Source organism: Ostreococcus tauri (genome assembly GCF_000214015.3).
Source record: "Ostreococcus tauri WGS project CAID00000000 data, contig chromosome 07, whole genome shotgun sequence".
NCBI lineage: Eukaryota > Viridiplantae > Chlorophyta > Mamiellophyceae > Mamiellales > Bathycoccaceae > Ostreococcus > Ostreococcus tauri.
The window spans coordinates 131,564-146,762 of NC_014432.2; the positions used below are offsets into that span (position 1 = coordinate 131,564).

The 15,199-nt window shown below is 63.2% G+C and overlaps 13 protein-coding genes across 13 annotated transcripts; 6 read left to right on the plus strand and 7 right to left on the minus strand.

The window, feature by feature from the left end:
* Positions 1–118: 118 nt before the first annotated feature.
* On the plus strand, positions 119–1,753 carry OT_ostta07g00890 (Leucine-rich repeat, ribonuclease inhibitor subtype; the record flags this gene model as incomplete). The annotated part of the gene is made up of 1 exon (XM_022983728.1): positions 119–1,753. One exon carries the CDS (start codon positions 119–121, stop codon positions 1,751–1,753), a length of 1,635 nt encoding a protein of 544 aa, XP_022839364.1.
* A 118-nt stretch (positions 1,754–1,871) lies between these two features.
* OT_ostta07g00900 (unnamed product) lies at positions 1,872–2,333 on the minus strand (the record flags this gene model as incomplete). The annotated part of the gene is made up of 1 exon (XM_022983729.1): positions 1,872–2,333. One exon carries the CDS (start codon positions 2,331–2,333, stop codon positions 1,872–1,874), a length of 462 nt encoding a protein of 153 aa, XP_022839365.1.
* A 212-nt stretch (positions 2,334–2,545) lies between these two features.
* Positions 2,546–3,310, plus strand: OT_ostta07g00910 (Ubiquitin supergroup; the record flags this gene model as incomplete). Its single annotated transcript, XM_022983730.1, has 2 exons — positions 2,546–2,567; positions 2,880–3,310. The coding sequence occupies 2 exons, from the start codon at positions 2,546–2,548 to the stop codon at positions 3,308–3,310; spliced, it is 453 nt and encodes a 150-aa protein (XP_022839366.1).
* Positions 3,311–3,840: 530 nt separating this feature from the next.
* OT_ostta07g00920 (Nucleotide-binding, alpha-beta plait) lies at positions 3,841–5,148 on the plus strand (the record flags this gene model as incomplete). Its single annotated transcript, XM_003080142.1, has 1 exon — positions 3,841–5,148. The coding sequence occupies one exon, from the start codon at positions 3,841–3,843 to the stop codon at positions 5,146–5,148; it is 1,308 nt and encodes a 435-aa protein (XP_003080190.1).
* A 356-nt stretch (positions 5,149–5,504) lies between these two features.
* On the minus strand, positions 5,505–5,972 carry OT_ostta07g00930 (unnamed product; the record flags this gene model as incomplete). Its single annotated transcript, XM_003080143.1, has 1 exon — positions 5,505–5,972. The coding sequence occupies one exon, from the start codon at positions 5,970–5,972 to the stop codon at positions 5,505–5,507; it is 468 nt and encodes a 155-aa protein (XP_003080191.1).
* A 318-nt stretch (positions 5,973–6,290) lies between these two features.
* Positions 6,291–7,163, minus strand: OT_ostta07g00940 (Leucine-rich repeat, typical subtype; the record flags this gene model as incomplete). Its single annotated transcript, XM_003080144.1, has 1 exon — positions 6,291–7,163. One exon carries the CDS (start codon positions 7,161–7,163, stop codon positions 6,291–6,293), a length of 873 nt encoding a protein of 290 aa, XP_003080192.1.
* A 144-nt stretch (positions 7,164–7,307) lies between these two features.
* OT_ostta07g00950 (Ribonuclease T2, active site) lies at positions 7,308–8,192 on the minus strand (the record flags this gene model as incomplete). Its single annotated transcript, XM_003080145.1, has 1 exon — positions 7,308–8,192. One exon carries the CDS (start codon positions 8,190–8,192, stop codon positions 7,308–7,310), a length of 885 nt encoding a protein of 294 aa, XP_003080193.1.
* Positions 8,193–8,370: 178 nt separating this feature from the next.
* OT_ostta07g00960 (Cytochrome b561/ferric reductase transmembrane) lies at positions 8,371–9,609 on the minus strand (the record flags this gene model as incomplete). Its single annotated transcript, XM_003080146.2, has 1 exon — positions 8,371–9,609. One exon carries the CDS (start codon positions 9,607–9,609, stop codon positions 8,371–8,373), a length of 1,239 nt encoding a protein of 412 aa, XP_003080194.2.
* A 22-nt stretch (positions 9,610–9,631) lies between these two features.
* Positions 9,632–10,253, plus strand: OT_ostta07g00970 (unnamed product; the record flags this gene model as incomplete). The annotated part of the gene is made up of 3 exons (XM_022983731.1): positions 9,632–9,718; positions 9,906–10,001; positions 10,140–10,253. The coding sequence occupies 3 exons, from the start codon at positions 9,632–9,634 to the stop codon at positions 10,251–10,253; spliced, it is 297 nt and encodes a 98-aa protein (XP_022839367.1).
* Positions 10,254–10,513: 260 nt separating this feature from the next.
* OT_ostta07g00980 (Zinc finger, B-box) lies at positions 10,514–12,000 on the plus strand (the record flags this gene model as incomplete). The annotated part of the gene is made up of 3 exons (XM_022983732.1): positions 10,514–10,615; positions 10,751–10,828; positions 11,020–12,000. 3 exons carry the CDS (start codon positions 10,514–10,516, stop codon positions 11,998–12,000), a joined length of 1,161 nt encoding a protein of 386 aa, XP_022839368.1.
* A 271-nt stretch (positions 12,001–12,271) lies between these two features.
* On the minus strand, positions 12,272–12,604 carry OT_ostta07g00990 (unnamed product; the record flags this gene model as incomplete). The annotated part of the gene is made up of 1 exon (XM_022983733.1): positions 12,272–12,604. The coding sequence occupies one exon, from the start codon at positions 12,602–12,604 to the stop codon at positions 12,272–12,274; it is 333 nt and encodes a 110-aa protein (XP_022839369.1).
* A 109-nt stretch (positions 12,605–12,713) lies between these two features.
* OT_ostta07g01000 (Rossmann-like alpha/beta/alpha sandwich fold) lies at positions 12,714–13,919 on the plus strand (the record flags this gene model as incomplete). Its single annotated transcript, XM_003080149.1, has 1 exon — positions 12,714–13,919. The coding sequence occupies one exon, from the start codon at positions 12,714–12,716 to the stop codon at positions 13,917–13,919; it is 1,206 nt and encodes a 401-aa protein (XP_003080197.1).
* Positions 13,920–13,968: 49 nt separating this feature from the next.
* On the minus strand, positions 13,969–14,940 carry OT_ostta07g01010 (unnamed product; the record flags this gene model as incomplete). Its single annotated transcript, XM_022983735.1, has 1 exon — positions 13,969–14,940. One exon carries the CDS (start codon positions 14,938–14,940, stop codon positions 13,969–13,971), a length of 972 nt encoding a protein of 323 aa, XP_022839370.1.
* Positions 14,941–15,199: the final 259 nt, after the last annotated feature.

The following is a 15,199-nucleotide window of genomic DNA, read 5'->3' on the forward strand; positions in this document are numbered from 1 at the left end:
CGACGTCGACGCGAGCGGTGCGCGCGGTCGACGCCGGAGTTCAACCATTCTCGTCGCGACGCGATGTGCCGCGTCGCGCGCCATCCGTCGCCTCGCGCGACACCGCGCCGCGCGCGCGATGTCCAGCGCGAGCGAGTCGTCGGACGAGGACGCGGACGCGCTGGCGACGACGTCCGCGGCGCGCGCGCGGGCGGCGGAGACGCTGGATTTCTTGGGCGTTCGAGCGACGCGCGAGCGCGATGACATCGGCGCGTTCGAGGAGCGCTACGGCGCGGTGAAGCGCGCGCGAGGGGCGGGAGCGGCGGCGGAGGCGCTTGAAGGGCTCACGCTCGCGTTCGACGGCGGGTGGGGGGACGGGGTGCGCGGGTTGGGTGGGCGGCGACGCGGGGGACGGACGCCGCCGCGGGCGAAGGCGCGACGACGCGCGGCGACGCTGGATTTAGGCGTGGAGGACGAGATGCGCGCGCTGGACGAAGCGAACGCGGTCGCGGAGACGTTGGCGAGCGACCGAGGGGCGGAACTGGCGCTGGAGGTTCGGAGACCGCGAGACGGCGCGGCGTGGTTGTTAGGACTGGCGCTGCGCGGCGGGTTCGGCGGCGCGTCGAATTTAGAGCGCCTGACCTCGCTCACTTTGCGCGGTGGGAAAGGGTTGAGCGTCGACGGGTTCACGACTCTCATCGGGGCGCTCAAGGGCGACGCGCGGTCGCTGAGAAACTTGGACGTGTCGTCTTGCGGACTCGGCGTCGACGCCGCGAAGGCGCTCGTGGAGGTTCTGGATGAAAATGGGTGTCCTCTGGAGAGATTAGATCTCAAGGCGAACTCATTGGGCGCAGACGGTGCGTTGGCGCTCTCGTGTGCGCTCTCGAGGGAGAAATCCTCGCTCAAGGCGCTCAACGTGGCGCAGAACTTGATCGGCGCGGAGGGGGTACGCGCACTCGTCGCAGCAATTGCCGGCGCTTCAAACCTTCGAGATTTAGATCTACAACACAACGGATGCGGTGATCACGGGGCGCACGCGTTCGCACAGCACGGTTTAGGCTCGCTTGAGAATTTATCCCTGGGATTCAATGGGATCGGCGCGGACGGAGCGCGCGCGATCGCAGAGGCTTTGCGCAAACGCCACCGATCGGATGACGATGACATGGACGTGCACGGCGGTGGAGACGACGATGCCGTCGGTCGAGCGTCTAAAATGTTAAAACGACTTGATTTAAAGTGTAACACCGTGGGTTCAGACGGCGCGCACGCGCTCGCGGAATCTTTGAATGACGTCGAGGATTTGGATCTGTCGAATAATTCATTGAGAGACGGGACGAAGTGGATCGCGAAATCACTCAAGTCCAAGGCTTCAAATCTGAAACAGCTTAGTCTACAGGCGAATGAGATGACGGATGATGATGCTTGGTGGATCGCCGATGCGCTCGGTGAGAACAACAGCCTTAAGACGCTGAACTTGGGCTCAAATGCGTTGGGCGATTCGGGCGCCTCGGATCTCGCATCCGATCTCCGCGAGAATACGTCGTTGGAAACGCTCGACTTGACTCGAAACACCATAGGAAAAGACGGGGCGAATGAGCTCATGGATGCCATGGATGAGAACAAAACCCTCACAAGGCTCGCGATTGAGAGCAATCTGATTCCGGCGGAGACGACGCTCGAGATGAAGCGCCGCGTCGGTCTTCGAGCGCAATGCGACTGGCAGCGCGCGGGATTCAGCGATACCGCGGCGACGGCGCCGACGAAATTCACTTAACACACGATTAGCACGTTGTACCCAGAAAACCATTCATTCTTGTTTACAATACTTGCATGTCTTCTCGTCTCGTCTCGTCTCGTCTGAATGCGATCGACGCGTCTCAAATAGAAGCGTGTCACCACATCGCCCATGCCACCATCGTCGTCCACGCCACTCGACCCGTTCCACACATCACCGCCATCGCCACTCGTCGTGTCCACGGATGTTGAAGCGCCACCGACGCTTTTTTCGCGCTCTTGGTCCATCGCCACGCGCGTCTGGTCCATCGTCTCGTCCGTCTCGCTCTCGCGCGCCACCCTTTACCCCGACCGCTTCGTTCTCGCGCCTCTAGCATCGCCCTCGCGATCGCTCGACGAATATCATCCGCCTCTATCGTTTCTATATCGCAATCGTCCACGCACGACGCCACGAACGCCCGCGCGTCTCGCCTCGCGCTCTCGTCGCTCACCAAACAAAATCCATCCTCATCTTCGAAATCATCCTCATCTTCGCTCGTCACAGCCACCGTCGCCTCCTTCATCGCCACGCCTTCGATACGCGTTGATTCCGCATCCATAGACGCGCGCGATGCGTCCATCGCGCGCGCTCGCACGCGTCGCGGTGTGCCATCGCGTCGACCTTTCGGTGAGACACGAACCGTCGTTTTCGTGACGCATAAAAAGTCATGAAAAGCCATACGATCATTTCCTCCGCTGGGGTTTTGTAAGCACCTCGAATTCGGCGTCCTCGCGGCGCGAGCCGCCTCTCGCAGCCGCGCGACGACGGACGTTTCTCCCGAGCACGGTAAAGATGCAAATTTTCGTTAAGACCCGTACGTTCCGCACCGCGACGCGACGCGCGCGCGTAGAGAATCGACAGAGCAGCGAGGAATCGGCGCGCGGGCGATCGCGGGTTAGGGCTTGATGATGATGATGACTCGCGCGGTGTCGTGGGCGATTCGACGCGTGATCGGGAGCGAAGGGATGGAATCGCGTGAATGATAACGTTCGTCATCGAATGCGGCGTCGACGTGGGGACGATGGACGTCGACCTCGATGAGCCGACGAAGTTCATGATTCCGAGTGAGTGTGTTTCCAGAGCTCGAAGACTGACTGAGCGCACTTCGTTCGTTCGACGATCGCAGTGACGGGTAAGACCATCACCTTGGAGGTGGAGTCCTCGGACACCATCGACAACGTGAAGGCGAAGATCCAAGATAAGGAGGGGATCCCGCCGGATCAGCAACGTCTGATCTTCGCGGGTAAGCAACTCGAGGACGGCCGCACGCTCGCCGACTACAACATCCAAAAGGAGTCCACGCTCCACTTGGTGTTGCGCTTGCGCGGGGGTGGTAAGAAGCGTAAGAAGAAGACGTACACCAAGCCGAAGAAGGTCAAGCACGTGCACAAGAAGGTGAAGCTCGCCATCTTGAAGCTCTACAAGGTTGACGACGCCGGCAAGGTCGAACGCCTCCGCAAGGAGTGCACGTCCGCGACGTGCGGCGCCGGTGTCTTCTTGGCCCACCACTTTGACCGCGTCTACTGCGGCAAGTGCGGCGCCACGCACAGGCTCTAAGCCTCGCGCGCCTCGAGAAGCCGCGACGGCGAATTCCACCCGCCCCGTCGCGCGCTCCGCGCGCGTTCGACGCCCGCGTAGACGCCGCGCGCGACGCGTGTAATCACACTCGTTCGCGTACGACGCACGCCAATCTTCCCAACGCGCGATACCCCCCCCGAGCGCCGTTCCCGCCCCTCGGTCGCGCGTCCCGCCCCTCGGTCGCGTCGCCTCGTCCCCGATCCATCCCACACACCGCGAATGGACGTAATGTACGGCATCTCCACCCCCCGAGACCGCGCCTCGCGCGATGCGTCACGCGTACACACAAAAATCTACGCACATCGCGCGCACGTCCGTAATGTACGACATCTGCATCTCCCGAGGCCACGTCTCGTGTGACGTCGGTTGATTTTTCACGCGCGTCGATTTTTCACGACTCACGACTCGCCGATACCCCCTTTGAAAAAGCCACGTCGTGATTAATCCACGCCCACGTCGCGCGCGACGCGTCGTCGACGTCGCTCGTCGACGCGCGCGATACGCCACCGATGACGACGGAGGCGAGCGTTCGAGTGATCGCGTCCGTGGACGCGGACGCGTCCGTGGACGCGGACGCGCGCGCGAAGGGGACGAAGACGATACCGCACGATGCGTCGACGCGTGACGTCGATGCCGACGAGAAGGTCTCGGACGACGAGAGGGACGAGGCGAAGGCGATCGAGCACGCGAGCGAGGGCGCGGAGGATGAGCGTAGACGCGCGCGATTGAGCGTGAGCGATGACTCTCGAGAGCGCACGGTGTTCATCGGCGGGACGTCGCACGAGAGCGACGAAGACGCGGTGCGCGCGCACTTTGAGAAGAATTTCGGCCCGGTGGAGAGCGTCAAGTTGATCTACGATCGACAAACGATGGCGCGGAAGGGGTACGGATTCGTGAAATTTTTTGATGTCGATGTGGCGCGGAAGGTGAAGACGCTGGAGAAGTTGGTGATCGACGGGAAGGCGGTGGACGTGAAGGAGGCCACTCGGGACGAGCCAGTGGGCGGGCATCGAGCGCGCGCTTCGAGGCTCTCGAGCGGTGGTTCCAGAGACTCTCTGAGCGATCTTGTGGCGAGAATATCCATTGGGGAGGGTGGTCGACAGCCTCGCAAGAGCGGAGCGGCCGTTCCGGTGGCTCGACCGGGATCAAAGGTGACCGCGAAGGGGGCGACGCTGGCGAGCAGCCCGAACTACGTCGGTTCTATGGATGATCAGACCGAGTACGAGAGCGAGGGTAGCGGGGCCTCAGCGTCATCGTGTGCGCCGGGGACGGAGAGCACCGTGTTTTGCGGAGGGCTCCCGATCGAGGCCACGCCCGAGGCGCTCGGTTGGTTCTTCTCTCACTACGGCGTCGTTCTCAGTGTCAAGCTCATCTACGATAGGCGGACAGGGGTGAGCAAGGGATACGGCTTTATCGTTTTCGCCGATGTGGCCGTCGCGGAAATGGTCAAGGCGCAGCGCCAAATGCCGTTCATGGGCAAGATGATCGACGTGAGCGAAGCGATGCGACACGTCGGACGCCCCGACGATGCTCGTCACTTACCCAACGGTTTGGGGGGTTACGGGTCCAAGCGATACGGATCTCAAGGCCCATTCTACCCTCCGTACGCAATGTACCCGCACATGGCGATGGGCATGCCGCCGCACGTCATGGGCGCGATGCATCCTATGATGCATCAGGTGCCGTACCCCGGCTATCCGGGCATGTACGGCGCCGTCTCGTACGTCGTCCCTCCGCCAGCCACCGAAGAGGAGGCTGATGAAACGGTGAGCGCCGACGAGCCCGCGACTGTCGCCGCGACCGACGAAACTGAGTAGAATGAATCCGCGACCGAAGCGAGCGACGACCGAGACACTACTTCACATCCGCGCGGGCGAGAAAGGCAGCGCCTTGATGATGACACCCGCTCAGTGATGAGACGCAAAAAGTGACGCTTCATGTAACAACGAATCGATTGGAGCCACCATCATCACAATTAGCGTGAACGACGACGTGCACAACAGCGCGCGCACTTTTCACGAACGACTTCGAAATAGCTACTGGTAACTGTACCGGTTAACGGCGGCTTTCAATACAACTTTGGTACAACAATGGGGCGCGGTATTTCACCTTTAGTATACGTGGTGCTCGGTTCACCGTGTACCAGTTCTTGACCGGACTTTTGGTCGCATAATCATTGGGTTTCCGCGACCACGGTCGCGAGGACCTCCGCGGCCTGGAGCGTTTCCTTCCGCTGCTTCATCGTCTTTCGAAGCTTGTGCTTCGCGCGCGCGTGCGCCTTCTTCTGCTCGGCTGACATCGCCTGACGTCGACGCCGCGAGCGCTGACGCTCGTGTTCGCGTTGTTCCTCCGTCTGATTCCGTCGTCGTCGAATGCTTCGAAGCCGTTCACGCTCCCGACGTCGCTCCCTTTCAACCGCCTCCGCCGTGCGCGCGACGGCGTCCGCCTCCTCCGCGCCCGGCCTTTCCATCTCCTCCGCCCCCCCTCGATCGTGCAGATCCGCCAACGCCACCGTTCGCGCCGCGTCCTCCGCCGCGACGCCGAGGTTCCACACCGAGTTCCAGAAACCACCGAACCGCTCGTCCGGCGTCGCCTCGGGATCGACCGACGCCAGCGCCTTGTGTTCCTCGGAGAAGAGCATCGACCACGGATGTGGTCCCACGGGCGCGCGGGGCGCCGACGCGGCGACGCGACCGTCCCGCGAGCGCGTCGGCGATGAGATCCGCCGCGCGGGGGGCGCCGGACGCGCCGGGACGCGGTGTCGCGCGGCGCGGAGTGCGGGACGCGTGAATGCGACGCGTGGCACATTTCACGGTGGCGCGGCGCGGGCGGATGGATGATTTTCCATCCGTCGGACGCGCGGGCGGTGCGACGGGCGGATGGGGGGTGGAAAAGAATCGTTGGGTGATAATGTGATGACGATGGGCGTTGGACGCGGCGCGAGCGCGGGCGCGAGGGGTTACCCGAGGCGCTCGTCGAGACGCGCCGAGTCGAGGAGCACTCTGGACTCGATTTGCTTGGTGTGCTTGTCGACGCGACGACGGTCGTATTCGTCGTATCCAGGGGTTGATTTGAGCGCGCCAATATCCAGATTTGAGCACGCGCGAGCGCTGAGGGTGTGAAGGGCGACGCACCCGGAGAAAATTTCCGCCGGTACCGACTCCACCGCCGTCTCGTCGACGTCGATCTCCTTCAATCTCTCGAGACGCGACCAACTCGACGGAATCGCGCCTCGCATCCTCACATTTTTTGCGAACGATACCACCTCGAGCGCGTCGCACGATCCAAGCGCGGCCGCGCACGCGAAATCTCGCAATTTGTTCCCGCTCGCCGTCACGCGACGCAGCCGCGTCAACCGTCCGAGACTCGCCGGGAGCGTCTCCAGCTCGTTATCGTCCATGTTCAACTGCTCCAGCGCCCGCAAACGATCTATAGCGTCTGGTATGGCGCGCAGGCGATTTCCTCGCACGTCTAGCGTTCGCAAACGCGTCATGTCGAACAGCGCGCGCGGGAGCGCGCGGAGCGCGTTCCCGTCCAGCCGCGCCTGCGTCGTCCCCGTGAGCCTTCCGAGCGCCTGCTCCTCCAACGAAGCGATCGCATTCTGCCCTATGTCTAAAACGCGCACCTTCTCTCCCAGTTCGCACGCGTACGACGGCAGAGCGACGTGTCCGGCGTCGCGTTCGCTCACGATTCCAGTCGCGCGAGCTCGAGCGATTCGTCCGCTCTCGTCGCGTCGTCTGTTCGTTGAGCTGAAAAAGCCGTCCCAACCGGCGGCGACTCTGGCGGTGAAGTCGTCCCACGCCTCATTGAACGACGCGAAGGCGTCGGACATCGTCGCGGCGGCGTCGACGAGTGCGGCGCGGGCGAGCGGCGTAACCGACGAGCGCGCGAGAGAGAGCGCGAGAGAGAGCGAAAGAATGCGTGAAATACAACAACGGTGCGCGATGACGTCATATATATGATCGTGTCGAATCGCTCAGCTCGCGGCGACGACGAGCTTGAGGTCATCATCGCACCCCGTCTGCTCGGGCGAGAGCACGCGTACGCGCTCGCATTGAGCCGCGCACGAATTATCGTAGCGACTATCGCGCACACCGACACACGGGCAATCGATGGGTTCACCCACACCCCCATCCACGGCCCTGGCGAAGCACTGCACGGCCTGGACGAGAACACACTTCCGAGTGCATCCGAGCGCGACGCGCGTCTCGCCGCCGAATGCCGCCTGCGCCTCCGCGAGCGAGAGATCCGAGCCCGCCGCTCGCACGAGCGCGTCCGGTGTCCCGAGCGTTTCTGCCAACGCGAACGTGACATTATAGAACTCACGCTGGGTCATCCCGCGCGTTTCACCGCTCGCATCTAGCCACGCCGCGCAAGTCCCGTGCTTAGCCCACTCGTGGGAGCCCAAATCGTCAAGCGTCCACGCCGGGGCCGTCCGCTCCGTCGCCTTTCCGCGCGGAAGGATTGTTTTATCGAACGCCCACGGCTCGCTCGCCGGATACCATCTCGGCTTCACGCAGTTCTGTGGCCAATAACACTTCCTCGAACCCGTCGCCTCGACGTAGCTCGGCCACAGCCCGTGCAAGGTCAGCGCGTCCGTCGCCCCGTCGCCCCTGCACTCCCTCTTCGAGCACGCCCCGGGGGTACCGCCGCAGAAACCAGGGGTCCACGATCGCGCGAGCTCCCACATGTCGAACGGTGCGGAGAGCGAGCGCACGGCGTCGTCACAACCGCCGTGGGATTTCGAACCGACGCTCGGACATCGCGCCGCGTCGGTTTGAATCAACGCCCTCGCGCGCGCGCCGTCGGGAACGGCGACGAGTGCACCGAGGACGAGCGCGATGACGCGTCGGAGGGGCATGAAGCGCCGCGCGTCGGAGTGATGTGTGAAGGATAGGGCTGGATAACTGTTTTCAAACGCCGAGCAGACGCGCGGAACGTCGATCGTGCATATGAATGCGTCGCGTCCAGCGAATGGGCGATGACGCCAGGATTACTATTCAATGAGCGACGAACTAAGTTTGAGTCGAGAGGCGCGATCAGACCATGGACTTGACGGATTTGTTGCGCCTCGTCGCGTCCCTGCGATGGCTCTCGAGTAGAACGCTGACGACGGCTACGGCGAACAGGCACAGATTTACCAAATGTGGCGCCGCGGAGGCGGAAGAGTTTGGATCTCGCACGGCTTCGAGACGCTTGAGCATGCCGGCGCCGATGGTGCAGTTGTACGCGGCGAGCGCTGACGTGCCGACGCCGAGCGCGCGGTGCCATCGACGGAACTCCGGGCGCGGCACGTTCTTTCGAATAAATCCACCGAACAGTTGGATAGCACCGAGGAGAATGACGATAAGACCGTACTTCCCGTGCGGACCCCAAGGTTTGTCCCATCCGCGCGCCGCGCATATGACGTACGCGGCGACGACGGTGACGCCGAGCGCCACGCACTGCGCGTTTCTGTGCGCTCGAAACCACCATGGATCGTACTTCTTCCCGTATCTCGCGATCAATGACGCTCCCGGTGATACTATCAACCACGCGATGGACATCACCGCTCCGTGAACGACGGCCGCGTCGCTGAGCCGCCGCCCCTGATCGACGTCTTCCGCTGTTCGCACCACGCCAACGTCGCGCGCTTTCACCGCCCCATCCTTCGGAGACTCGCCTGTCCATCCCCCCGCGAGCGCTGCGTCGACACTCGGTGCCTTCGCTCCGCCCGGCGCTCTCGCCGGCGCCCGCGTTTCGTCGTACTTCACGCCCTCATCCGCGTCGCCGTCGCCGACTACCACCGTCCGCGTCGCGGTGTACCACACCGAGTACGACACCACGATCGTCGCCTCGAACCGCACCCGGGTCCCCACATCTAACGTCGGCACTATCCACGGCATCACGCTCTCTTCGTATCCGCGAATGTGACTCCGTGCGTGCGTCGCGAACCGCTCGCAACCGTCCGCCCTGCGCGTCCCGCTCGGCATGTCCTCCCCGAACGACCCAACCGCCACGCCGTCGTCGTCTCGCACGACGCGCAGCAGGAACCCCTTAAACGTCTTTCCGGAGACGCTCTTGACGCCCACGGGCACCGTCGCGCTCGGGACATCGACGCCCGAGGCACCGATGACGATCGAGAAAATATCTCCACCGCCCGATGTTTCGCTCGCGCCGTGCCCGACGCCGCCGTGCGCGCACGATCCGGCGCCGTTACCGAACGCGTGCGCGCGCGTCGCGCCGCGCAGGATCAGCGCGAGCGTGCAGAGGACGAAAGCGCGCGCGCGGTGCGCCATTGTGTGCCGCTCGAGCGCAGTTATGGGTGCGCGCGCGTCCACGTTCGACACCGCCGTCGCGAGCGCGCGAGACGACGCCGACGCGAGCGGTGTCGATGGTTTCGTGCAGGTGCGCGCGACGCGGACGATGGACGGGCGACGCGCGGTGGACTCGGTGCCGTTGCGACGACGCGTTGATTTTTCGTACACTTCACCACGTCGCGTCTTCCGACGACGTCCCGCGACGCGCGCGGGCGTGGACGCGGGCGATGACTGAGCGATGATGTGACGATCGATCGATCGATCGTCGCGCGCAGGTATCGCCGAAGATGGACCGTAAGGCGGCGCTGGAGGATGAACCGTTGACGCGCGCGATGACCGAGGCGCTCGACGCCCTCGACGCCGCCCCCGAGGTGCGCGCGCGACGACCGACGACGACGACGCGACGACGCGAACGCGCGGTTCTCCACTCCCGACGCGCGGAAACGACGGGCGCGACGACGGGCACGACCGCGCGCGCTGACCGCGCGCTCTCTCTCGCGCGCTCGCAGGCGACGCGGTACGCCGACCGATCGGAGATCCGAGACCTCCTCGATCGCGTCCGCGCGCGAGACGCCGCGCGCGCGCTCGAGGACGCGCACGTCGACGGGCACGGCTTCAGATGACCCCGAAGCCGTCGCGCGCGCCGGCGTCGCCGTCGCCGTCGCGCCCGCGCGCCGCGCCCGCGCGTGGACTCCGCCTCGGTTCAGGACTCAGGACGCACGCACACACCCGCACTATCAAAAAGTGCATCCACACCGGTGCGCATTCGAAAGGCGTCGACCGGTCGACCGCGCCTTTCACGCCTTTGGGAGAACCGTCCCCGAAGGCGACGGTGGGCGAAAAAGCGTCTAGGCTCGGCGCGTCGACACACGTCGTCGCGTCGATGGCGCAACCGCGCGCGCCGTGCGAGGCGTGCGCCTCGCGCGTCGCCCGTTTGTACTGCGCCGCGGACGATGCGAAATTATGCCTTCGATGCGATCGAGCGGTGCGTGCGCGCGACGTCGCGAGGGCGCGAGAGAGGCGTGAATCGCCGCGTGAGGGCACGCCGTGGGCGCGTCGCGTCGAGCGAAGGATTCCGCGACTGACGCGCGTTTCTCGACCGGGTTCGTCGTACGCGCAGGTACACGGGGCGAATAAGTTTGCCGAGCGTCACGTGCGACGGTGGCTGTGCGGAATGTGCTCGCACGCGTGCGCCGAGGTGCGTGTGTGTGTGAATGAAGGGCGTCGACGGTTAGAAAAAGCGCTTTTAGGTCTACGCGGTTTTATGGCGACGTCGACGATGCGCGGGCGCGGGCGGCGGTGAAACTCGATGGATGCTTTGATGTGATTTCACGTGCGCGTAAGGGGGAGTGTTTTGACTGACGCAGCGTGTATGCGACGACGTGACAGATCACAATTGAAAACGGCGACGGGCTCACCGGGACGACGGCGTGCGAGCGGTGCGCGCAGGCGTTCGGTTCCGAACCGGCGGCGACGTTGAGGCCGTTTCACGAGTGCGCGTTGAGTGAGGAGGAGTATAACGCGCTCGGAAAGTCGGCGACGCGAAGAGGGAGGCCGTCGAATAGGAGCAAAGCAATGACGCACGCGTTGGACGCCGAAGTATCCGACGCGACGTTTTGGAATCTTGTGCGGAAATCGCAGCTTCGGCCGAGCGAGGAGCCATCGTTTGATCGGTTTGATTTTGGTCGACCGGATACGTCGACGAATGCGGGGAGTGTGTCAGCGGAAGACGACGACGCGTTCATCGAAGGTTTGATTCGTCTGCCCTCGTTTGACTTGCTCGATCAAAGCCTCGGCGCGTCCGTTCCAGGACCGCGCGCGGCGGCGAAGATGTCATCGCCCACTGAGGGCTATAAATTTTCGACAATTTTCGACGTGAGCTCGGCGAACGACGAGAGCGCCGCGTCGCAAGCGATGAGCGATGAGCAGGTCTACGACGCTTTCAAGGCGACCAGGGGCAACGAAAGTGTGGATAGGTTCCTCCAGGGAACCAGTTCTGGGATGGACGATGGCAACAACGATAGTCTCTACGCCTTTGATGGTGGAATGCCGAAGAACAAGCCAAAGAAAATCGGTCGACCGTCCAGGAAGGACATGGTTTCGCAGGAACCGTTTCCGCACTCAATGTCGTCCACAGCGTTTTTCGGCGCTGAGCCCGATAGCTTGTCCAAGCTCCCGGGTGGCTCCGCACGAAAGAAAGTATTGGAACGTTACCATGCGAAGAAGAAAATTCGCTCGTACGGGAAACACATCCAATACGAGGCGAGAAAGGTACGCGCTGAGACTCGCCGCCGAGTCGGCGGGCGCTTCGCGAAGAACGAGGATAAGAACCGCCCTCCGAGTGAGTTCAAGGGTCCCGTTCCCGCTTGATAAATTCGCCAAGCGTGACATGTTTATTTTTCACACGCCATCGCGCGTCATCTGCGATGGGAGTTTTCACACTATTTTTTCAGTTCGCGCAAAAAAACGCTCGCGTCAGATGGACGAAGCGTCGCGCGGATACAATTTCATTGTTTTCAGGTTTATCATCTCTCGCCGCGTTCATGAAAACGAACGTGGCCTACACACGTGTACATGTATCTCAAACCGACGTCTATTCAATTTGCTTGTAAAAAATACAAAGATCGACCGCGTCCGGCGTCTACGTTTCCTTCTTCGCGCTCCCGCACCCGCCGTCATCCCTCCCATCCGCCCGCTCAATCGTCAGTCCCTCCGCGTGTCTCGCCTCCACCGCCATCTTAAACGTTCCATCTTCCTCCTCTCGTCTCGCCTGCACCACGTTCTCTCGAATGAACCTCGCGGCGTCGTTCGCCTCCCGAATCATCGCGCTCGCCCGCGCCTCGTCCGCGTCTCTCGCCTCTTCGAACCTCGCGCGGATCTCCACCCGCGCCGCATCGAGCGCGCGCGCGTCACCGTCGAACGCCCGCGCGCGGGCGCGCATCAACGCGCGAAACGCCCCGCGCGCGGTCGACATGACGCGTCGAACGATGCCGCGCGCGCGTCCGGTTCAGGGTTTAGCGCGCGTGGCGCAAAATATGAATCGTCGTTCGATGACGCCCGACGACGCGACGCGCGACGACGCGATGGGCGACGACGACGCCGCGAACGGCGCGAACGCGACGCCGCGAATGAAGCGGACGATCCTCTGCCTGCTCTCGGGCGCGCGCGCGCACGACGCCAAGCTGGTTGAGTTTCAGAAGACGCGCGTGTTGGAGCCCGCGGATGACGTCTTCTTCGCGCACTTCGTTCGAGGGGCGTCGAGCGCGTCGATGTACGGCCCGGGAGGCGTCGGTGGAGACGTTCGGGTGAAGGATGATGACGACGACGCGACGCGGTCGCGTCCGGGCGTGCGCGTGGTTCCGCTCGCGCGGGACGACGCGGGGGACGACGCGAGTCGACGCGTCCCGGATTGGCTCTCGGAGCACGCGCGGGCGGAGATGCTCGATCGACGGATATCGTTTCCGGACGCGCTGGTTCGATGCGTGCAGATAGATTCCATGTGTGGCAAGTTTTCGATCGAGGAGACGGTGCAGGCGATCTGCGATGGAGAGTTCGCGAGCGACCACGCGTCGTATCGGAACGATAATTGGATCTCGATACCGAGACCAGATTTGATCGTCATGGGATGCCGAGGACACGGCCTCGTTCGTCGCGCACTCCTCGGGAGCGTGACGCAAAACGTGTTGAATCGAATCGCGGTTCCGACGTGCTTCTTTCGATCGACGCTTCCGCAAATCGAGGTACAGCCGGAGCTCGTGAAACAAAAGCTCGGCGGCGTCGATCAACGCGTCGTCGCGATCGCGATGAGCGGTTCGAACAGCAGTCGAAGACTCGTTGAGTACTTTGTCAACGTGCACATTCGACCGAGCGACGTCGTGCTCCTGTTGCACTGCTCGTCCGAGTCGCAAAAGAGGCAGAAGGACATCACCGACGCCGACGTGGAAGAAAACATGTGTCGCGCGTTCGATCTGGTGCAAGAGTTTCAGAAGGCGAACCCTCACACTTGTGGTCGCGTGGTCCGGATGACTCTCGAGCCGGGGACGGGATCGGCGAACGACGTGCGCGACCGAACGATTGACTTTTTGAACTTGACAGACGTGAATCTCGCCGTCGTGGGCAGAGCGACGTCGAGTAGTCACTTGCGCGCTCGATTCATGAGTCCTTTCCCGCAGTACTTGGTCACGCACGCCCCATGTCCCGTGCTCGTATGGAATCCAGCGCCAGTGTACATTCGATCACAATCGACGACTTCACAAGGCGGTGAACCGCCGAGCACATCAGCCGCGTGAGATGTGAAATCGACGCTCTCAAGCTCTGTTACAAGAAACGATTTTTTACCTACGTTGCCTTCGTACGCTTTGCGTCGGGTTCGTCCTTCGGAACTTCGATTCGGATATCATCGCCATCGCGATGTTCTAAAAAGATCAGAGACATTCCAGCGTCGGCGCACGCTCGAAGTGCGACCGTCGGCAGATCCGTCGCGCCGACGAGTGCGTACTCCGTCCCCGTCGGCCCAAAGGTGCACTTCTTCATGGGCGAGACGTCCAGACACGCCGGGCAGAGCACGGACGGCGTCAAACTCTCAGGGCTTTCCACTATTTGTGGTTCGTAGTCGTCCGTAAAACTATCGGGAAGACGCTCGATGCCGACGGGTTTGTGATTGAACCAGACATTCGCCAGAAGCGTCGTCCTTCGTCCTTCGTCGCCATCCCTCGACAGCTCCTCGTACACGCCGTGCAAGAAACGACCGTCGAACTTGAAGTGTGCCCCTCGACTGGGAAACATGACCACCGTTCGCTCGCACGCGCTGCCATCGTGATTCTCCGCGTCCGGCTGACTCCTCGGCGTCAACCCGTCGAACACCACCGTCGGCGCCGACCCGCCGTCACCCTCAACGTACGTCACCGTCGCGACGTGCGGCGTCAACCACACTCCATACCGCTCGCGCGCCTCCTCATCCTTATCGAAATGCGTTCCCACCCTTTCCGTCTGCGTCCAGAACTCCACCCCGCTCGTCTCCGCGTCGTACTCCCACCCCTTCGCGTACCGCTCGAACACCGCCCGCGCCGCGCGCTCGACCCCGCATCGCGGCGCGTCCACGGAAGATAACCATCGCGACCCTTCGCGTTCGATCGCTCGACACTTTTCCGCGAGCGCGTCGTCGACGTCCAAAAACTTTGCCAAGGCCTCGGCGCGAAACAACGTTTCTTCATCCGCCCCGCGCGTCGTCGCCCCGTGCACGCGTCCGCTCGCGTCTTGCACGACGAAAAACTCATCGTCGTCGTCGTCGACGACGTCGCCGAGCGCCATGGCGTCGTCCACGGCGTGCGTCGCGCGCGCGAGTGGCGATTCGCCCCGACGCGGGCGGCATCGTCGTCACTTCACCTCGCGCCGCGCGCGAGCGAGCGCGCGAACCCGGCGCGAAACGAGAGACGTGACTCTGAGGGCGTCGCGCGCGCGTCGCTCGGACGATCGAGGGCGTCGCGCGAGAGAGGTAACGAAGAAGGATGAATTCGGCGGCGGCGGCGGCGGCGGCGGCGGCGGTGACGCCCGCGCGCGGTGACGCCCG